This window comes from Rhinolophus sinicus, chromosome 14 (genome assembly GCF_057876585.1).
Source record: "Rhinolophus sinicus isolate RSI-liver-muscle chromosome 14, RSI-T2T, whole genome shotgun sequence".
NCBI lineage: Eukaryota > Metazoa > Chordata > Mammalia > Chiroptera > Rhinolophidae > Rhinolophus > Rhinolophus sinicus.
The window spans coordinates 183,001,021-183,022,284 of NC_142514.1; the positions used below are offsets into that span (position 1 = coordinate 183,001,021).

Sequence of the window (21,264 nt, forward strand, 5' to 3'; positions counted from 1 at the left end):
GGCCCACCGCCCCGCCCACCGCCTGGAAGGCGCGAGACGAGGCTAACGCGCACGCGTAAGCCGCGCGGGGCCGTTGGAAGGCGCGGCCCTGAGCAGCGGCGAGCCGGAGTCAGCCTGGGGGCGGGGTGACGTGACACGAGACCTCTGTGACCCAGAGCCCTCGACCCCAGCCCCCAAGCTGTCGCCTCTTCCCAGCCCTCTGGGTTCTGCGATTCCCCTTAAAAGCTGGGGCCTAGCCACCGGAACGACAAATATTGCAGCCAATGGCGTCGCGAACGATAAACCTGGTACCCAATCAAAAGGCAGGCTGCGAGGGAACGGGGTGGGAACCACGCCGGACTCCAGGTGACTCCGCGGCTGGGAGGGGGGAGTGTCTCGGTCAGCTGATAGGATCCTCATTCGGTCCGTTCATCTGGGAGAATTACGGGGGACCGAGGTGCGGAAGCGCGCGGGTGGCCAGCCGCGCAATCCGTGTGTGCTGCAGCCGAGAAGGGGAGTGATGGAGGAGCATCAAGAGGCTGGAGAGGAGAGCAAGGTAAAGATTTAGGATGCAAAGCCTCTCCCAACCTCCACCTCACTCCATTATACCCAATGCTGCCCAATCAGGGAAGTATGTGTGTGTGTGTGTGTGTGTGTGTGTGTGTGTGTTCGCGCGCAGGCGTAGCAAGCGGATGGGGCGCCTCTATGGCAGCTGCATGGGGACTGGTGAGGATGCCAAAGGAAGCGGGGTTTACCTTTGCCCTTACAGGTGGAAAGGGACCCCAGTGTCACTCATGCTGGCTTGATGGGGAAGAAAAGGAGGAAGGGATGTCAGGGATTGAGACGGAACTGGAGTATCCGTCTTCTTTCCCAAGGTGGGAGGAATCCTGTTCAGCGCTAATGGCTTCACTTGTGTTCTCAGTGTTCATATAATCATAAGACCATTCATTCTTTATCCTTTCCTCTTGACTTCATTCAACAAATAGTTATTAAGCATCTTTGTATCACGGATGATTAGGGGCTGGACACACCGAGCTGCACAGTTGGGGCTTGAAAGCGTGTACATCGTGCGCTGTGGCCGAGGGATAAGGATGGAGCAGCTATGAACCAACCTTGTGGCTCCTCAAGCGTTACCAAGCGGTGTAGGTCAGAGCAGAGATACTAAGGCAGCAGGAAGGAGACAGGGCACTGGGGGTCTACTGTACCAATGAGACTGCTGTGGTGGTAGGGCAGTTGGACAGAGGAAGAGCCTTCCCTGGGGGTGTCAGAGAAGCCACAAGGTATAGAACAGAAAGTATCTGTTTCAATGTTTATCTATGTTCATAATCCACAGTTAAATTAGTTAATATATATAAAATGCCTCAACGGTACCTGGTGTATAGAAAGTGCAAATATAAGTGTTAGCTATTATATTATTGTTATTGCTATTATTATTAGTGTTATCGTATGGGATGCTATGTTCTCTGAACATGTGCTGGGCTATCAAACTGATGGGTGCACCCCCAAACCTTTGTAAGTGCCAGACTCTCTGAAAGTCCACTATTAGACCTTGTCCTCTAGAGTAAGCATTGCCTTCTCTAAGATTCTCCTTTGAATATAGAGAAATGAGAATAATAATAAATATGTAAGTAAAAATATAAGAGTATAAAATGAGGGGCCAGCCTGGTGGCTCACGCGGTTAGAGCTCCATGCTCCTGACTCCGAAGGCTGCCGGTTTGATTCCCACATGGGCCAGTGGGCTCTCAACCACAAGGTTGCCGGTTCAATTCCTCGAGTCCCGCAAGGGATGGTGGGCTGCACCCCCTGCAACTAGCAACAGCAACTGGATCTGGAGCTGAGCTGCGCCCTCCACAACTAAGACTGAAAGGACAACAACTTGAAGCTGAACGGCACTCTCCACAACTAAGATTGAAAGGACAACTTGACTTGGACAAAAATCCTGGAAGTACACACTTTTCCCCAATAAAGTCCTGTTTCCCTTCCCCAAAAAAATCTTTTAATAAAAATGTATAAAATGAAATAATATAAAATACCAATCTAACAGAAGGCAAAGAAAAAAAATAAAGGAACAAAAAACAAACGAGACAAAGAGAAAACAAAAAGCAAAGATGGTAGGTTTATAGACAAACAAACAAACAAAATAACCTACTCTATCAGTAATTACAATTAAGATTGGACCAAAGACTCCAATTAAAAAACATTCTCTGATTGGATTTTTAAAAAGAACTCTATTCTGTTAAAAGCGACATATTTTAAATATAAGAACACAGAAAGATTGAAAATAAATTAATGGAAAAATATATATCATGGACACACTAACGAAAAGAAAGCTGGTATTGCTGAATTAGTTTCAGACAAAGTAGACTGTAAGACAAGGACTATTACTGGAAATAAAGAGGGACATTTTATGATGGTTAAAGGTTTTGTTGGATTTGTCAATTCAACAAAACATTTTGTTAGTATATTGTACCCAGATCTACACTGAATACAAAATGAATTGAAAATCAATCAGACCTAAATATAAAAGCTAAGATTTAATTTCTAGAAAATAGGAGAATATCTTCAAGACTTGGGGATAAACAAAAATTTCTTCAAGAGTACGCACAAATACTTAATCACAAGGATTGATATATTGAGCTTGTAAAATTATAAGCCATTAAGAGAGTAAAAGGCAACCCATAGAATAGGAGATATTGGTAACACATATTATTCCAGGGTATATAAAGCGTTCCTACAAATCGATAAGAATAGGACAATCTGGTTTTAAAAAGGGGGTGCAGGGGAGGAGCAAAAGACTTAAATAGGTACTTTACAAAAGAAGATATCCAAATGGCCAATAGGTACAAAAAATGGTGTTCAAAACCATTCCTCCCCAGAGAATACTAATTAAAGCCACAATGTGCTATTACCATATTGCCACCAGTATGGCTAAAATAAAAAGAACTAACAATTCTAAGTATTGGCACAGATGTGCAACTGGAACTTTCAGACAATGCTGGTGGGAGTGTAAATGAGTATAATCACCTTGGAAAACTGGCATTATCTATTAAAGTATTTTAAACATGCCTACCGTATGGCCAAGCAATCCTCACGCATATCATGTGAGTACTTAGGTCCCTCAAAAGACACATACAAGAATGTTGATGGCAGCTTTATTCATAATAGCCCTAAACTTGAAATAAACCAAATGACCAAATGTAGAATGGATACATAAACTATGATATATTCATATAATGGACTACTAGACAGCAATGAAAAAGAATGGCACGCAACACAGTTGGATCTTAGTAAAGAACATGGACACAAAAAGGTATATACTGTATAATTGCATGTGTATGAAGTTCAAGACTTATGGTGACAGTGGTCAGAATAGTGGTCCCCAATGTGTGCCAAAACTTGTGAGAGTGAGACCTCTGGGTGTGAGAGTGGGCATTTGCCAGTCTATGTACTAGTGAGAAATGCTTCAGGTAGAGTGGGTTCTAAGCCTCTTCCCTTCTCCTTAGTATCACTTGGCACAATGAGGTGGACATATGTGTTCAATAAATGCTTGTTGAATAGCTCAATGCAAGAATGAACTGGTAGTTTGGTGCCTCATGAATCTTTTCGCTTAGAGAAATACAAGCCTACAAGCCAGTGCCTCATGGCACTAAAAGTAGTGAAAGTAGGGAACTTCCCATGAAACTCACTGTACAAGGGGACCTGAGATAACCAGCTGGGGAAGGGCTGGGCAGATAACTGAGAAAGTGCATGGGGTTTGAAATCGAGAAACCCTGTTACAGCTGTGAGATCTCAGATAAGTTAATTCACCTCTCTGGTGGGCTCAGCTCCTACATCTATAAAAAGAGAATTCTACCTGCTTCAGAGGAGGAGAGGGTAGGAAAGTGTTGTGGTCATTGTAAAGCCCTGAGCAGTGACTTAGCAGGATCCCTCTGGGGGCAGCTGGTAACCCTGGGGCATTACGGAAGCAGTGCTGCTGAAGTGGGCCGAGGACCAGAAGGCTGCGGCGAGGATGTGCAAAGGCACAGTGGTCAGTTGTGTCAGGGACCTCCCCTCCCCCACAGCCCTTCTCCAAATCAGTGGACGTGCAGGGGGACAGCTCCTTACAGGTGGAGATCTCTGATGCAGTGAGGGAGCGGGACAAGGTGAAATTCACGTTCAAACCAAGGTGAGGCTACATGAGGAGTGAGGGGGCGGTTCCAATGAACAACCTTCTTCTTTCAGCCTCTGCTGTCCCGGGGGACGGTGGGCACGTGCCGTCATAGCCTTTGGGCTCTCTTCCTCAACCTGGCTCCTGCCCCTTGCGCCTCTGAGAAAGTGGGTATCTTGACTAGTTTCTGATTACCTTTGCCTAAGGCCCAAGTCCTAACCATCCCCCATCCACAATCCTGACTGAATCCTGGACACGAGCCCCATCTGGGCCTCACCTGGGTGTTGGGACTGGGGAGGCCCCTGAGTGGGTGCTCAGAAAGCTTGATGCATGGCTTGGAGAGGGGAGGAGAGGCTCAGACAGGCTTCCCGGCTTTCAGAGCTGCCTCCCTCCCTTCGCCCAGAGTTCTCAGTCATGCCGCAGCCTGAGGAATTCATCTGGCTCAGGATGCCTATGTGGAAAACGAGTACACCGGCCTTATTGGGAGGGGCCGGGCAGGCTGGGGCTGGGAGGGGTAGGCCTGGGTGCTTGGGTGAGGATAGAAGGCTGGCCCAAGCTTCTGGATGCGGGTGATGGCCTTCTCAGCAATAAGTTTTCCAGCTGTCCCTCCTTTGAGAAGATGCCCCCAACCCTTCCAAAGCCAGACTTGGAGGCTTCAAGGGAAAAGCTATAGAAGTTGGGTGGAGGAGACAGCTCCGTCACTCGGGAAGAGTTTGCCAAAATGAAGCAGGAGCTAGAAGCATGAGAAGCTTTGTCTGTGACAAAGCCCCAGCCCTCTCCTGGGAGCCCCAGGATTCCCCCCCTATCGCCTGGATGTTAAGGGACCGACTCTGAGCCCAGAGCTCAGGAGGCAGGATGATCAGAACCACACAGCGCCCACGAGCTGCCTGCCATTCTCTGCAGCGAGTACCTCGCTATCTTTAAGAAGACAGTTGCGTTGCGACGCATGAAGTCTATCTGCAGCGCCTGGTAGCCCACCCCTCGGTGGCAAGGCAACTTCTTTGTCTTTTTGGAATACAGCCAGGATGGGAGCTGGGCAGGAGCACAGGGGTCACCCCGGGGATGGAGGGCAGGGCTCTAGGTGGGCTCAAGCCTGTCTCTTCAGCTCCACGAGTGGCAAATGTTCACCCCAACATCACACCCTCCCCATGTGTGCCTCAGCTGAGTGTCCGAGGAAAGAACAGGAAGGAGCTCCTTGGTGGGTTTCTGAGCAATGTTGTGAAGTCTGCAGATGAGGCCCTCATCACCAGCATGTCAGGGCTCAAGGTGACCCCTGGGGCCCCTCTGGATTCCACCCAGGGCCTCAAGTCCACAGCAAGGATTGAGGCCCAGGGTGGCTATGGGAGGGAAGCCACTGGCCTACAGGAAGATTGTGCCACCCGATTGTCAGTGGCTGCCATACTCTTGGTGACTTGGTGTAAGTGGGTCTTGTCTTGTTCCCTTAGGAGGTGAATGACTTCTTTGAGCCTAAGAGGACTTCCCTGCTGGAGTACCACACCTGCATTGAGGATACCTACCTGCGGGCAGGCCGTGTGGTGCACTCCCACAAGTGTACGCAGGGCCCAAGGGGCCCTGGATTCCCTGCCACTTCTCCCCAGCAGTCTTCCTTCCCACTGGAGAGCAGGAAATCCCGCGTCTGGCCACAAACACCAGGAATGGCGCTTGATGTGCAGACCAGTGGGTTCTGATGGAGGGCTGTTCCCAACAGGCCTGGCTGACGATTATTTCCCTATCTCCTCTGCACTGAGCAGCCTGGGAAGGAACACAGGAAATCAACCAGCTGAAAACGTGAGGCCTCCCTGCCACCCCTCCTGCCTTTTTTGTGCTTGTAATGCTATATCTGCCCACCAGGAGTCACTGTGGAAGTCTATCAGCTCTAGGTGGGAGGTGCAGAAGTGTCTCCTGGGATTTGGGAAACAGGAGAGGGAGATTTCCCTAAGGGTGGGCTAAGGGCAAGGAGGCTTTATGCACCCACCTAAGGCCCCTTCCCTAACTCGTCCCCATTGCTTCCTAGGAGCGTCTTCAAACTGGCAGAACTCTTTGAAGGGTAAATACTGTCTTCCATGATGACAGGCCACCCAATGACCCATTTAGGGAAGGAAGTCCTAGAAAAGGGTCAAGCTCCAGGACCACTTTGGAATGTTCTGTGATAACTTGGGCCTAATGACGCCCTGGACTTACCCTCCAGGCTAGTTTAATAAGAGGTGGAGGGGAGACAGAGACTCAGTCTCAAGTGTGTGTGGTGATGGGGGAGGAGGGTGGGAACTGAGCTTGACAACGCATTTACGAGGATGTGCCACACAAGCCTCTGGCAGTTTGCCAGACACGCTGCCCAAGACCTAGTCTCTGAATCCTCCAAAAAAAGTCACTAAGTATGGCAATATTTCTAAACTGTGTTGGGACCACCTCTCTTCCTGCTCAAGGTCCTTCAGGGACCCTACCCCTTTCCAGAAACTGCCCGACACAAAGCCCAGTCCTGAGATTGCATTTGAGGCCTTTCATGACCTGGCCACTGCCATCCAAGTGCCCCCACTTAACTTCAGGTTCCCTGAACCCATACCAGGCTTACACACCTCTAAAGCCTTTGGCTGTTGTTTTAATTCCTACTCAACCCCCGAGATCCAGATCTGATACTGCCTCATCTGTGACACCTTCCCTGACCACTCCCCTTCACATCAGGGTTTCATCTAGAGTGGTTATCAAACGACTGATGGATTGCTAGATCCACTCAGCAAGCTCCCTCCCCAGCCTCTGCCTTCCTGATTCATAAGCTGGAGAGCCAAGTGGCCTCAGATGAAGACCTGAAGCTCAGACATGCTGAGATACTATACACGCAGCCAAGGTGAGAGGTGGCCCCAGAGCAAATCTCAGGGCTGGGGGCCAATGGGAGTGGAGCAACCAGGGAGGTAGGTAGATGAGAGCCCCTGCTGGCCCCAGGACCTGCTCTACTGGCAGCTGCGGGCCCTGGTCACTACCATGTTTCCCCGAAAATAAGACCTATCCGGACAATCAACTCTAATGCATCTTTCGAAGCAAAAATTAACGTAAGACCCACTATATGGTATAAGACCCAGTCTTCTAGTAAAGTAAGACCGGATTCTCATATTAATTTTTGCTCCACAAGACACATTAGAGCTGAAATGTCTGGCAGTCTTATTTTCGGGGAAACACGGTATGAGAACGCCACCAAGGCTTTGGACAAGGCACACACCAGGAATGAGGCAGTGCGAACCGCTGAGAGCCACCAGCAAATGTGCTGCCAACGCTCTGAACGCCTCACTCAGCAAAGCAGGGTAAGCCACACGGCCCTGGAGCCTGACACTGGGCTGCCTACCTGCCCAAGTTCCCATTCCTCTCTGCTTCTCTCCAGAGCTTGTGAATGTCAAGTCTTGGCGTGTCTCCTCTTTGAGCAAGAACCCTGAGATGTCGGAGCTGGAGCTCAAACACGCCAAGGTGAGCCTTCCATCCTTACCTGCCTTCCTGCTGCCTCCCCGGTTCTTACCTAGTGTCTGTTCAGGGACAAGGGTGAGGCAGCTGTGAGCAGTCCCAGCTGAGGTTCAGGGCCTTTATCAACAGTAAGCCCTCAATAAATGGCAGCTGTTACTGCTGAGGACAGGAATGGGGAGGGTGGGGACAGTTATGAAGTGCAGGAAGAACAGCACCTTCGCAGGAAGCATGGTGGCACGGGGGGGGGGGGTGGGGGGGTGTCTAGGACGTCTCTGCAGACCAGCACCCTGCTTCTCCGAAACTTGTCACCCTTAAGGGGGAGCCTTAGAGCAGCCAGCCTGCTCTGTGGCGTTTAATACCATGAGTCCCCCAGACCGATGTCTCCTTCCACACCCAAGCAGCCACTGGCCATGCCCCACAACCTCCAAGGGGAAGCCCAAGCCCCACCCCAAGGTGCCAAGCCCTGCAAGAGGAAGGTAGGGCAGCACGGGAGAGCCCAGGAGCCCTTACTTCCCTCCCCAGGGAGCTGAGGGGCAGCCTCCATTCACCCTCTGGCTGGAGTTCAGCAGTTCACAAATAAAGAGCCTGGTTCTGTAACAAGGAGGCCTGCTTTGTCCTCACTTCCCATGGCTCCAGGGCCCATCAGGCATCCCTGCTACCAGGGAACTATGGAGACCAGATCCTGGGGGAGCAGCGGAGGAACACTACAGTATCCTCAGTCATTTCCCAGAGTGCCAACTGACTCCATAGGTAGGGCAAGACCCAGGGCTTGAAACCCAGGAGCAATCTTCTAGGCATGTCACCACCCCCATAAACTCCTGGCAAGCACCACACATAAGACTAATCACAAATCCTCTTCACCTATGTTCTCAGTAAAATGGGAACTTACCCCTCCCTGTTTCCCTCCCAGAAATACTGGCAAGCTCGGAGAAACTAAGGAAGCAGCTCTAATTCTAGGCTTTTTTCGTTCAGTTGACTGGGAGAGGGAGGCAGAAGTCCTGCATTACCACCCCTAGGGCAAGATTTCTAGGATACCTTTACCTGCCGGGCAGGTTAAAGCCCAAAGTACAGGCTGGAGAGAGCCCACAGCAATACTGGCATAAGGCTTGGGGCTCTAGCCAACACCCTCTTGGTTAAACACAGGGAGGTGGGACTCAAGACACCTGGGTCTGAAGTCCTGGGCTCCACCTGGCTGGCCCCACCCTGGACTCCAGCCACATCTACCTAAGGCCAAAGGCTCAACTTGACTCACAGGAGCCACTGAACCCAGCCCTCCTAAATGAGTCAGCCGCCCAGAGAAGAAGGCAGCAAAAAGACCAAACTCAAGAGGCTACCTGTAACTTGCAATCTCACAGCTCACATCTGGGCAGGACTGAACAGGGAATCAGAGAAGGGACCTCACTGCAACACTGCCCACGAGGGCCAAGGCTACAGAAGCAGTTTAAACACAAAGCTCCAGCTCCGTGGTCCCTGCAGACATACTCTGGCTCGGCTACCTCAACAGCCAGTCTGGTCACCTGGTGTAGAATGAGTGGTGACTGTCAGAAGGGAGGCTCAGCCAGTCCCTGGGGCCAGATGAGGGTGTAGGGGCTGGTTAGAGCTAAGATATAGAGAAGAGATGCAGCTTACACTCCCAGCGTACCTACCCCACAAGGTTCCCTGGGCCCCAGCCCTGAAACAAACACCCTATTAGCGAGCCTTTTTATTGTTGTGTGTCTTTTTCTTTCTTTTTTTTTTTAATTGAAGGTTCCTCACTGGTCCTACTTCCGTGAGTGGCCATGACCAGTTGGAAAAAGGGAGGGAAACCAGGCGGCGTGGGGAAGGGTCATTTCCACAACATTCCATTTATACACAGAACTAAACAGACAAGCACAGAGTCACTATTGCGGTTAGAAGTTGGCAGCTTGGGAAATGGAGGAACAGGAGGGGAGTTGGGATGTCGTTAAAAAAAACACAGACCCCCAAACTGGGGTGCCTGGGGGGAACTTGGTCTTCTTCAACCCAAGAATTATCAGAAGATCAAAAGCGGTTGGGGAAGGCCAGAACCGTCAGGGGTGGAGGGAAGAGGAAGGTCCAGGGGGTGGGGGGGCTGTTTGGCAACTGGGTGAAGGGATTGCCCTCCCCCTGCTGGGATCCCCCCAGCCCCTCCGGTCTGGCAGGAAGGGGGCAGCCTGCAACCCCCATGGGCAGGTCTGGGGCTGCCAGATGCTCCGGGCAGGGGGCTGGAGGGGGCTCACAAAGGCTTGCCCTCCAGGGAGATGACAGCACTGCCCCCCAGCTTCTCTGCCAGAGTGCAGCGGTCCTTGACCTCCTCGTAGCAGTTTGCTTGTAATTCATGCTTGATCCCTGTGGGGAAAAGGGGGGAGCATATGTGAGCAGGAAGCAGTAGGGGTAGTTTATGGCTGGGAAGGAGCCAGTCGGAACAGATGGGAAGGACAGGGTTACATTCCAAACAGCCAGGGACAAGGAGGGGGAGGAACCTCCTCTGCCATGCCAGTCACCCCACCCTACAGCCAAAGCCTGGGCAGAAAGAAGGGCATGTGGCACTACCAATGCTGTCCCTTACCCGTCAGCTTCTTCTTGATGGCGTCCTTGGAGCTGGCATAGATCATTTTGCTCTTAAGGGGTGCAGACTCAGGAGCCCTGGATAGAAACAAGAGACACAGAAACTTGCAGCAAAGTCTCCTCCAAGTCTAGCAAGTGCCCTCAAGCAATAGATGACTTCCAGAGAAACACTTGAGCTGGCCGCTTGCATTCAAACTTTCATCAAGTTCCTCATTGACAAGTTTTCTGTTACAACACCCTCCCCCAAAAAAACACACACTTCTGGTTAATTAGGAGGCAGAGTTCCCATCCTGAGAAAGGGGGAGTGAGACAGAGCCACTACAGGTGACAAAAGAAGTGCCTGCAGGAGGAGCTCACCAGAAGATAAACACCAGGTCCTCCTTCTTGCTCTCCTTGGTCTCATAGGTTGCATCATAGAGGGCGTAGCGACAGTCCTTGTCCGGCAGCATCTTGACAAAGGTGGCGTAGGGGTCGTCTACAGTCTGGCCCACATCACCTACCAGGATCTCCTTGCCCTCCTCCAGGATGATGTTCTTCTTGTCCTCACTCAGGCAGAAGAGCACGGCCTTCTTGCGCTTCTTCACCTCCTCTGGTGTCGACGACTTACGCACCTTCATGTCATTGAACACTTTGATGACTCCATCAGAGACAGCCACACCAGAGGCCTGGGGGACGAGCCACACACACCTCATAAAAAAAAACTTCCTGGGACTCCCCCTGAAGTCCCTTCCTTTGCTTTCTTAGGAGACCTGTCTGGATGCCAACCAACATACTCTATAGTCCTCAGCCCCAAGAGCTCATGAAACCCTTTCCCAAAGTAAGTATCCCTATTTTCCTACTCAAGCCACTGTCAAAAAACCAGATGGGACACGACCCCAAAATGGCAGCCACAGAAGAGACCTCTGATCACCTCATTCAGCATCATTTCTCCCCACCCCAACATCTTACAGGCTAGAAATTGAAGACCCGTGAGAAACAGAACCATGATTGAGACATGAGCCCAGAATTAGAAGAATCCACAGGCAACTGACTCGTTTCCTACTCACATTACACAATCTCAGCTTTTGGATAAAACTGCTGACTCAGAACCACTTTGAAGAAAACCTAGACACCGAAATCACAGCCATCTCTTCTGGAAAGAGAGAACCAGGCCCCTACAATGCTAGATGGAACACCAAAGGTGCTCAGCCGTTGAGGCAAATTCATCAGAGTCGCTCAGTGCAGTTATTACACAAACTATCCTTTTCTCTGCTGGAGTCTTCCTCAACCAAAAAATTACAACCCCTCATTAAGGCCTTACCCGACAACTCCCTATTTTTTGGGGAAAATGCAGGCCCAAAAGGCTGACAGAAGTACACAGCGCAAACTCAAATGCCTACAGTCCTTGAGAGCCCTTTATACTTCTATTTTGGGTCGTATCGGGGGACACCCTAGCCCGGAAAAGCAGCGACTGTCCACGATGAAATCTGCGGAGCACCCCCCTCCCGGAACTGCAGAGGAAGCCGGCCACGTGACTCAGCCGCTTCCGGAGTAGGCGGGGAAAGGAGCTAGGCTAGGCTCGGCCCCTCCCCGAGAGAGAAACCCCTACCCAGAGGCAGTAGCAACTCCAGGGCCTCAACCCGAAAGAATCGCTTTTACAAGCCGGCATATCAGCCGGAGCCTCGGCAAGTTACACAACGTTCGGTTCTCGGAGCCTTCGGGCCGAACTCGGGCGGGGTGGTTTCCGGGCGGTGCCCGCCTGGGTCACTTCCCTAAACTTGACTCCACCCTCAAGCCCCATCCGGGAAAGCCGATGGCCCCGCTTGTCCAAGGCTTCGGGCCCAGCGCCCAGGCCCGAGCGTGTGCGCACGCGCTGCCGAAAGCGCCGTTCCAGCCTTTGCCCGATGTACAGAGCGGAGAACCCAGCTCGCTTCGTGGGCGAGCTCGCTCCGGAGCAGGACCGTGGCCTCTGCGGTGTCCGATCCGTGCCGCGCGGTGCAAGCCCCTAATCCCGGGCGCCCACTCCCGGACCCTGACGCCCGCGCATCCCCGCCGCGCCCGCCCCTCCCAGGCGCAGGCATCTTTGCCACCTGCTCTCGAGACAGACCAGCCTGCCGAGGGAGGATGACGCGGAGACAGGAACAGCACTTGGGTGGGGCGCGCGCGCCAAGACTGCTCGCGCGCTTTTCCTTCGCCGCCCCCGGGCGAGGTTTGGATACCGCGTGCTCCCGTCAAGCGCGCGTTCCCGTGAACCGACTCACTTCGCCGCTGCGGCGCGCGACACCACCCGATCTGCGAGGGGCGGGCGCGCGCCTCGGACCCCTCCCCCACGGCTAGTGTCCGCGCGGGCGCACCACAGAGGTGGGGGAGGGGAAGGGAGCCCAGGGGGCGCGCGTGCGACGTCCCAGCCAGCCATCCCTGGCGCCCGCGGGCGCGCACGCGCGTCCCGGGGCCGCCCGCCCCTCAGCACGAGACCCTCATCCCGCCCGGGGTGCTGGGGGAGGGGTGCCGACGTCGTTTCCCCGTTCCCTCCCACACGCGAGACGACCAACTCGCAGCCGCCTCCCTCAAGCACCGTGGCCTGGCGCTCACCATGTTTCCGGAAGCAAAAAGGCGACAGCAAGGAGAGCCAGAAAAGATGAGAGCCGCTGCAGCTGCTGCCGGGATCCGACTGAACGCGGCCTCTCCCGGCCCCTTCCGTTTAGTATGAGCCGCACAATGAGGGGCGGGGCGGGCTTCCGGCGCTCCCACTGCGGACCGACGGGAAATGAAGTCCAAGGGTCCTGCGCCGTCCTCGAGCTCGCTGGGTAACAGAGTCTTTTTGGTTAACCGTCTTCCCAGCGCTACATTGCATACTGGGAAATGTAGTCCGAGACAGCCGAGAGAGGCGGGGCTCTGGCACAGAGAGCGCGCCCATTGGTCGAATTTCCCAGGAAACGCTAAACGCTGTGAAAGGCGCTAGGTAACATGACCCGAAAATGAGCCCCGACTTCGCGGCTCTTCCTTCACCCAGTTGTGAAACGGTTTCCTTAAGATCCATCTTAGCACTTTCTGGATCCCTTGGTCTGAAAACTTTGAGTGAATTAGTATTTTGCTTTTCTGAAGCGAAGCAACTATTCACTGGCCCGGAATCCAGTCCTTGAGCAGGAGAATCGCAAGTATAAGGCGCCTTCAATCCAGTAAACATTGAGCACCCTCCATGGCAAAGCCACACTTGTCTCCTGAGAAAAGGCCATATGAAACTGCAATAAAATAAGAGAAAAAAATACGGGAAAGGTTAAAAGGAACTCTTTGAAAATAGATGTGTCGTTTTAAACGTTTGGCAAATTTACAAGGCACTAAAAGTAGAAGGGCAGGGGTTTGTGCATTCAACTCAAGGATTACGTGCCTTTTACTACAGAGCGAAAAGAAATAGATACTAAATCAAACTTGAATCTTGTTCTCGAGTTGAGAACCAGGCATATAGTTCATTTAATACCCCCCAAAACTGAGACAAGTTTCACAAAAACAAACGGGTTGGGGGGCTCGGGAAAATTTCGTTGGCTTCAAACAATGACACGGCTTCACTGTGCAGGCAGAGAAGAAAGGGTCTCAAACAAGGGAATTAGGGCCATTGATCCTCCAAGCGTAATAAAGGATGTAAATGAGCTGAAAGCCCGTTCTTCACTGGTCGGGGAGCGACTCCCTAGAGTGGGGTACCTCGCAGAGCATGCCGGGGGTTGTAGTCGGGGACGTCCCGCCGCGCACTGCCTACCAACCGAGCTACGGGGAGCCCCAGGTGAAGGCCATACCTCGACCGCTGCCTACCCCTAGAGACCCTGTCAGAAGAGAAAACTGGCTCCATCTTTATCGAGCCTCAGAGTTGCCAAGAGCAACGAGAAGGGGGAGGGGGATATCGCAGTTACCCTGGAGACGCGCTCCCTCCCGCCCCTAGCCGCGGGATGCCCTAGATGTCCTTATTAGGACAAGAGAATAGAGGGGGCGGGACCAACCCTAACGATGGCTGGAGGGTCCTTATAAGGCAGCGTCGGACAGGAGGCGGGCGTTCGGAGTAGGCTGGGCGGAGTCTGGAGGGGCGGGCCTGTTGCTCCCACGGCCGCCACTACGCTCGTAGGCTCCAAATTAGCACCTCGCGACTTCTGGTATGACGCCTAGGGGTTGCTTCAACTCCCAAGCGAGATCCTGTGCCCAACTCCTCCATACGTGTCCCTCAACCTGGGACCTTTTTTGCATAAATATCTCAATCCGATCTGAGGGTCCCCAACCTCCAATAAATCACTAAAACGGCGAAACGTTCACCCCTTTCACCCTCGTCGGGTCTTACCTCCAGCTTGCTCCCCCATATCCAACCACGTATCCATCTCAGCCACTCCTTTACCTGCCAGGATACCCAACACTTCCCTGCTTTTCCCTCTTCTTCTTCTCTGTTCCCCTCCCCCCGTCCTACTAACTTTGGCCTTCCCTGAAAATTCCTGACTTCGCTCCCCACTGCCCTGTGTCGTCCCTCCCAGCTCGGGATCATCATTTATTTCCTCGGAGGGTCCTTCAGCTCCTTCTGCGTTAGCTTTGTGTTCTCATACCCTGTACTTTCTAGATACCTCTCCTGCAAATACACCTGCAACCATTTGTCTCCCACCCCCCACCTCTCAGCCTTTTCACAAGCCCAGTCTCTCCAGACTCCTCCGTCAAGGTTAGCTGAAAATGACAGCCTCAGATTACTTGGTTAAGCACCGCCCCAGCCAGCCCTCCCAGCCACAAGGGGGTGCAGTCCGCCTTTCTCTTGCCTTCACAAAGAAGATCGCCCTAGATTCTGGGGTGGGAGGAAGGGGCGGGTCTAGGCTCGGGGGCCTGGGTGGGGTGCGTCCCAAAGGCTGGTCCTGGCCGGGAGGAGCGAGGGGGCGAAAGACCATAGAAACCGTGCTCGGCACCAACCACTCAGAGTAGTGAAGGGGCGGGGAGGGCAGTAGGAGGTTATCCTCTAGTTAGTGCCCCTCGTCGGACCACGTGATTGAAGAAGTCCCGCCTTCACCCTCCTGAGCCAGGTGTTCGAATCCTGTTTCCAGAACTGGGCTCTCAGTACCGCCGGCGTGAGGCGCCAAAGGCCTAGTCCTGGGGCTCATGGCGGCGCCGGTGCGTCTGGGCCGGAAACGCCCGCTGCCGGTTTGCCCCAACCCGCTCTTTGTACGCTGGCTGACCGAGTGGCGGGACGAGGCAGCCAGCAGGGGGCGCCGCACACAATTCGTGTTTCAGAAGGTGGGTCCCAGCCTGACCTGATGAGGACAGGTGCTGGCGGAGCCAAACGACCAGGCCAGCCCTGACCCGGTACGGTACCCCCTACCCCGCCAGGCGCTGCGCTCCCTCCGGCGTTATCCACTGCCTCTGCGCAGCGGTAAAGAAGCTAAGATCCTGCTGCATTTCGGAGACGGGCTCTGCCGGATGCTGGACCAGCGGCTGCAGCAGCACCGATCATCTGGTGGTGAGCTCTGGCGGCAGGGGTCGGGGGTTCCCTGAGTCTCCCCCAGGTGCAGCCTCCGTAACCACGTGGGATACCTTAGCTTCAAGTTCCACTCTCCTGTCCAAGTTGCTGTCTGACGTAGGGCTCGGTGCTGGCTCTCGTAGAGCCTCACCGCTCTCACCTACCACACGAGCTGGCAGCGTCCCAGATCCTCCCGCCTGCTGGATTCCATGGGGTCCGGGGTTGACTCTCTTCTCCCGCAGGTGACCATGCCCCAGCTTCATCTGGAGCAAAGAGTCCAGCCCAGGAAGGACCACCTGCTGAAGTCCAGGACTCTTCCATGCCAGTGAGGATGGGGCAAGAGGAGTGGAAGGGATTGTGGGGGCACCAGGAGTAAGATTTTCTGGCTTGGGGGACTAGCAGGCCTGGGTCCACATCTCCCCACCAGTGATACCTGGCCTTGGGCAAGTGACTTATTCTTCCTCATGGCTAGTTTTCTCATTTGTAGATGGGTATGCCTATGTTGATTGGTAATAGAGTCAGTTCTATGATCAAGTTATTTAGGGGGCCAAGCCCAGTAAGTTGTGGGGGTTGATGTTACTGAGTTTTCTTGTCTTACCACCTCTGTCCTGCAGTGGATGGTAGAACTGAGACTGGATCGGGCCGATTACACCACCCCACAAGTGTCCACGGTCTCATCCCAAACTTGCAGGCGATCATCCCATCATCTGTCCTGTTTAACAGATCTGGGAACTGAGAGGCAGCTGAGTGACTTGCCCAGGGCCATGCAGCCTGCAGAGATAGAACCTGAACCTCAGCCCTGTCTGGGATTCAGTCTACAATGGCTGGCTGGCTGATTTTCATATTCAAAGTCCTTTATGTCTTTAAGGTTCTGGCCCAGCCCAAAGCGGGAGGCTCTGGCAGCTACTGGCCAGCTCGGCACTCAGGAGCACGAGCAGTACTGCTGCTGCTCTATAGGGAACACCTGGTGAGTACCTAGCTACACCCAGAGTCAGGGAACCGAGGTAGTGGGGCGTGAGGCTCTGGGAAGAGATTGGCCCAGGCACGGAATCTGCCTTGGTTATGTTTCTGCCTTGGTTACAGAATCCTAGTGGCCACAGCTTCCTAACCAAGGAGGAGCTGCTGCAGAGGTGTACCCAGGAGGCTCCCGGGGTGAGCACTGAGGTGGGGAAGGTTGGGACCAAGTGGCTCTGCATCTGACCTTGAGCCCACCAGAGGCTGCCCTTCTCAGGAGCTAGCAATGGCATGGGCCCCAGGGAGCTGGACACATGGTAGCGCCAGGTGCTCTCTAACAATCTCCCCTATGGACAGGTGGCCCCTGGAAGTGCTCGATCCTGGCCAGCTCTCCGCTCCCTGCTCCACAGGAACCTGGTCTTCAGGACACAACAGCCAGCCAGGTGGGGCCAACTACAGGGGATGCAGGAGGCAGGGAGGGGGAACATGCATGACGGTCTGAGTGGGGCCTGCAGTCACCCAGCAATTCCCAGCCCTCATGCTGTTGAGGTTGGGGGAAAGGGGAGGCCTTATCCCCAGGAGCCCACAATGTGGGAATACTGCGAGGGTGTGAGAGACCGAGTAGTGAGGGCAAGGAGGAAGAGGTGCGACAGATTATCAGCGGAGCGGAAGAGCTTTGCTAAGGACATGGCATTTGACACACTTTAGAATTCAGAGGATAATGATGCAGGAAAAGCACTGCAGGGAGGAGGGAATAGTATGAGCAAAGTTGGGAGGAAGGAAAGTGTCTGAGACATATTGCAGACCTGAGGGATGGCCCTGGCCATCCAGAGGGCAGTGATTAGAGGAGCAAGAACACAGCCTGGCGGGTGATGGTGGAAGCCACTGGACTTGATTGTGCAGGGTCACCAAGAGGGTGTGAGGCCAGCCTAGCTGGGGTCATGCAGGAGAGCCTGCCAGGTATGAGCAAAGAAGGGAGATCTGTGTTCGTGTCTTCTACCTACTAGGTACTCACTGACCCCGCAGGGTCTGGAGCTGGCCCAGAAGCTGGCCGAATCAGAGGGCTTGAGCTTGCTGAACGTGGGTATCGAACCAGCGGAGCCCCCTGGGGAGGAGCCAGAAGTGCCAAGATCATTCTCCGCTGAGCTGTGAGGAGGGGAGGGAGGGAAAGGGGGGATGGAGAGAAAAGGAGCAGGGGGTCCCAGAAACGAGGCCAATACCCCACCCCCATCTCCATCACCTACAACTGAGCTGTGGCTGTCTCACTTCCACTGGGTTTGGAGGGAAACTGCCCTGGCAGTGGGGTTCTGGCCTCACACATACCAACCTTCCCTTGTAGTGGCGCCAGTGAAGGCAGTGTCCAGCAGCCGCAGCTGGAGCTGAGGCCTGGAGAGTACAGGGTGCTGTTGTGTGTGGATGTTGGCGAGACCAAGGGGTGAGTGAGGTAGGGGGAAGTGAAGGAGAGGATGCCGGGGTGGCACTGGCCTGCCCTGACCTAAGCCTCCTGCCTTGCGATTCCAGGGCGGGGCACAGATCAGAACTGATCCGCCAGCTGCAGCGGCTGCACGTAACCCACACAGTGCGCAAGCTACACGTTGGGGACTTCGTGTGGGTGGCACAGGAGACCAGGCCCAGAGACCCGGGTAAGGGCATGGACAGGCAGGGCAGCTGGGTGTCCGAGGCAGGACCTGGTGGGTGGGGGACGTAAGCCAACAGGAACCTTCTTGGCCTCTCGGCAGCGAGACCTGGGGAACTAGTCCTGGACCACATCGTGGAACGCAAGCGGCTGGATGACCTGTGTAGCAGCATCATCGATGGTCGCTTCCGGGAGCAGAAGGTTCTTTTACCGGCCTCACCACACCCCCTGCTCCCTTCCTGTTCTGGGGGCCTCTTTCTCAGCCAGGAGGAATCCAGGGGACTTCCAGGTGGCCTTGAGGCAGAGCTCCCACAACTGCAGCCACACCCCACTAGAGCTGCTCCAGGGCAGCCCCGAGATCAGCCCCCCTCGGCCCCCTCCAGGGGCACAGCAGGTGCTCAGGGCGTCCAGGCCCTGCAGTCTGGCATAGACAAGGAGTGCAACTGCAGTGGCTGTAGTGAGTGTGAAGGGAGGGTGAGTTGCGGGGCTGACCCCATAGTCAGAGGCCATGTACAGGCTGAGAGAGACTGGAATGGGCATCATCCAAAGATGGTAGACAGACTTTCCATGCAAGAGTAACAGCGTGAACAAAGGTGTGGAGGCTGCTCTGAGACAGGTAGAAAGACTAGGGAGGCCAAGGAGGTGAATCGGTGGGAGTAGGGTCCCCCTGGCGATCCTGAGTGTGATATGATAGATGGCCCCGCAGAGGGACATCCAGGCCTGACCCTCCTGTCCCTCTTTCCACCTCCCCAGTTCCGGCTGAAGCGCTGCGGCCTGGGGCGCAGAGTATACCTGGTGGAGCAGCATGGCTCAGTGCACAACCTCAGCCTTCCCGAGAGCACACTGCTGCAGGCTGTCACCAACACTCAGGTGAGCTGGGAGGGCAGGGCCAAGCTGGCAGGGACCCCAGCGTCCGTTGCTTGGCTTGGGCCAGGAGCCACCTCCCTCTGTTGGGTCCTCTTCCCCAGGTCATCGATGGCTTCTTTGTAAAGCGCACAGCAGACATTAAGGAGTCAGCTGCCTACCTGGCCCTCTTGACACGGGGCCTGGAGAGACTCTACCAGGTGAGCAGGTACACCTGTCTGGCACTGGTCCCTTCCCTGGGCCCTGGTCTCCCCCAAGGAAGGCGAGGGAAGTGAGATCCCTATTCCTCAGGTTGACCCACAGGCCTAGGATCGGGCGAGGACTGGCTGGGGGGGTGGTTTCCCTGGAGCTCTGGCCCAGCCTCAGTCCCCTCCCTTCTCCTCTCAGGGCCACACTCTACGCAGTCGCCCCTGGGGAATCCCAGGGGACCCCGAATCAGGGGCTGGCCCCTCCCCAAACCCTCTCTGCTCACTGCTCACCTTCAATGACTTCAACATGGGAGCCATGAAAAACAAGGTACTGCCCCTGCCCAGCTCCTCCTTACGGGGTCCAGCCCTAAACCACTCCTAGCACAGCCCTCTCCTGACCCCAGGCCCAGTCCGTGAGGGAGGTGTTCGTCCGGCAGCTGGTGCAGGTGCGAGGAGTGAGTGGGGAGAAGGCAGCAGCCCTAGTGGATCGGTACAGCACCCCTGCCAGGTAGGCCCCCACAGAGCCCTTTAGGGGTCTACTGCTCTTGTTCTCCCTGCATGGAATTCAGCTCAACCAGGGCTTTGTGGGGGGGTCTGGTTCTGTGAGGGCTGTGCAGACCCAGAGACAGGCAGACTCAGCTGAACCCCAGGAGCTCATGGAGGTTGGGTGGTGCCAGCTGGGGCCAAACAGTATCTCAGGTATGGGGGGAACCCACAGGAGGGAGGGAGACATTCCACCTGGTGCAGCAGAGAAGGCATCCTGGAGGAAGGGGTTGGGCCATAAATACTGGGCAAAGAACTTGGAGAACATTTGCAGGAGTGTGAAGGGAGGGTGAGTGGGATGGAGCAGGGCCTTGAATGGCAGACACCGGAACTGCAGCAGTCGCCCTGACTCCTTGAACCCATGTTGACCGCTTCCTGCCTGTCTCCCGTCTCCCGGGACTTTGGCCTAAACGGCTTTGATGGGCCAGCAGTGAGCCATTGTCAAGCATTAGAAACTCAAACGCCCCACCCCACCCCCAGCCTACTGGCCGCCTATGATGCCTGTGCCACCCCCAAGGAGCAGGAGATGCTGCTGAGCACCATCAAGTGTGGGCGACTGCAGAGGTAAGGCAAGGCACAGACCTGGAGAGTGGCTAAGGCCAAAGTTTGCTGCGCCTGGGACCTGACCCTCACAAGCCTCTCTCTTTGTGCAGGAATCTGGGGCCCGCTCTGAGCAGGACCTTGGCCCAGCTTTACTGCAGCTACAGCCCCCTGACCTGAACTTTGCCATAAGACAGACCCCAACCCCATCTTCCAAGGTTAGCCAGCCTTTTAACCAATATCTTTTAGCCTTACAATAAAAATCTAAGTGTTTGCAGCTTTATGTGTTATGGAGGAGATGCCAGGCCCTAGGGCTTTATAAAATATCCAGGCAGGAACTAGGGAGCCCATTGGGTCCGGTCGTTTTTAAACTGAGCTCCTCAAGACCTCAGGGTTCCCTAGTGGAGTACCGAGACTAGCAAGGAGCTGAAGTCGGTGAGGCGTTGCAAGTGTGAACCTCGTTTTATGTCAGCGGGTCCCTGATAAATAAAATTTCCTTGGATAAAAGGTTCTGTAGCTTGGGGGGGAAAGTTTGACAAGCTCTAACAGCCCAATTGCCTCATTTTATGGATTGGAAAACTGAGGCCCAGGGAGCTACCAGGGTTTGTCCAAATTGATAGTTTGAGGCCAAGCTGGGATTGAAACCCCTCAGGGCCTTCCTGGCACTGTCTGGAGCGAGCTTCCTCAGGCTCCCAGCAAACCAGCCAAGTCCATATTTCTGCTGGGATCTAGTCTGCAGCCTCATTACCTCCTCCCTTCTCAGGATGATTCTGACGCCCCTGGACCGTAGACCAATCCCAGCCTTGGGGACACAGCTCCCAACTCTTGTCAATGGGTCCCCCTCAGCCTGAGCTGACTCCCCCCTTTAGGTAGACTTGGCCCACCTCCCACAAGCCTGGCCCTTTCCCCCGTCTGGGGTTCACTAGAGTGTTACCCACCTACCTCA

At 54.4% G+C, this 21,264-nt stretch overlaps 3 protein-coding genes across 10 annotated transcripts; 2 read left to right on the plus strand and 1 right to left on the minus strand.

Annotated features, from left to right (window-relative positions):
- Positions 1–292: 292 nt before the first annotated feature.
- SNX32 (sorting nexin 32) lies at positions 293–8,007 on the plus strand. Of its 3 annotated transcripts, XM_074336709.2 has the most exons (4): positions 293–535; positions 5,572–5,677; positions 5,835–5,914; positions 6,141–6,781. In XM_074336709.2, exons 1-4 carry the CDS (start codon positions 500–502, stop codon positions 6,168–6,170), a joined length of 252 nt encoding a protein of 83 aa, XP_074192810.2. In that variant the 5' UTR covers positions 293–499; the 3' UTR covers positions 6,171–6,781. The 3 variants fall into 3 exon arrangements, 1 of the variants encoding a protein (XP_074192810.2); XR_016018399.1 differs by lacking the exon at positions 6,141–6,781 and adding an exon at positions 7,497–8,007 and having other exon boundaries at positions 5,572–5,914; XR_012497634.2 differs by lacking the exons at positions 293–535; positions 5,572–5,677; positions 5,835–5,914; positions 6,141–6,781 and adding exons at positions 6,801–7,419; positions 7,497–8,007.
- Positions 8,008–9,260: 1,253 nt separating this feature from the next.
- Positions 9,261–12,867, minus strand: CFL1 (cofilin 1). 4 transcript variants are annotated; one of them, XM_019737725.3, is made up of 4 exons: positions 12,710–12,867; positions 10,496–10,803; positions 10,140–10,216; positions 9,261–9,919 (listed from the first exon to the last, which is right to left on the minus strand). In XM_019737725.3, exons 1-4 carry the CDS (start codon positions 12,710–12,712, stop codon positions 9,807–9,809), a joined length of 501 nt encoding a protein of 166 aa, XP_019593284.2. In that variant the 5' UTR covers positions 12,713–12,867; the 3' UTR covers positions 9,261–9,806. The 4 variants fall into 4 exon arrangements, with proteins under 4 accessions (XP_019593284.2, XP_088645830.1, XP_074192809.1 ...); XM_088789704.1 differs by lacking the exon at positions 12,710–12,867 and adding an exon at positions 12,225–12,582; XM_074336708.1 differs by lacking the exon at positions 12,710–12,867 and adding an exon at positions 12,208–12,542.
- Positions 12,868–14,561: 1,694 nt separating this feature from the next.
- Positions 14,562–20,595, plus strand: MUS81 (MUS81 structure-specific endonuclease subunit). 3 transcript variants are annotated; one of them, XM_019737715.3, is made up of 16 exons: positions 14,785–15,370; positions 15,464–15,593; positions 15,836–15,918; positions 16,462–16,560; positions 16,677–16,745; positions 16,905–16,990; positions 17,555–17,695; positions 17,887–17,982; positions 18,069–18,190; positions 18,287–18,384; positions 18,937–19,053; positions 19,152–19,247; positions 19,435–19,563; positions 19,640–19,743; positions 20,259–20,342; positions 20,432–20,595. In XM_019737715.3, exons 1-16 carry the CDS (start codon positions 15,236–15,238, stop codon positions 20,496–20,498), a joined length of 1,656 nt encoding a protein of 551 aa, XP_019593274.3. In that variant the 5' UTR covers positions 14,785–15,235; the 3' UTR covers positions 20,499–20,595. The 3 variants fall into 3 exon arrangements, with proteins under 3 accessions (XP_074192796.2, XP_019593274.3, XP_074192795.2); XM_074336694.2 differs by having other exon boundaries at positions 14,981–15,370; positions 19,646–19,743; XM_074336695.2 differs by lacking the exon at positions 19,435–19,563 and having other exon boundaries at positions 14,562–15,370.
- Positions 20,596–21,264: the final 669 nt, after the last annotated feature.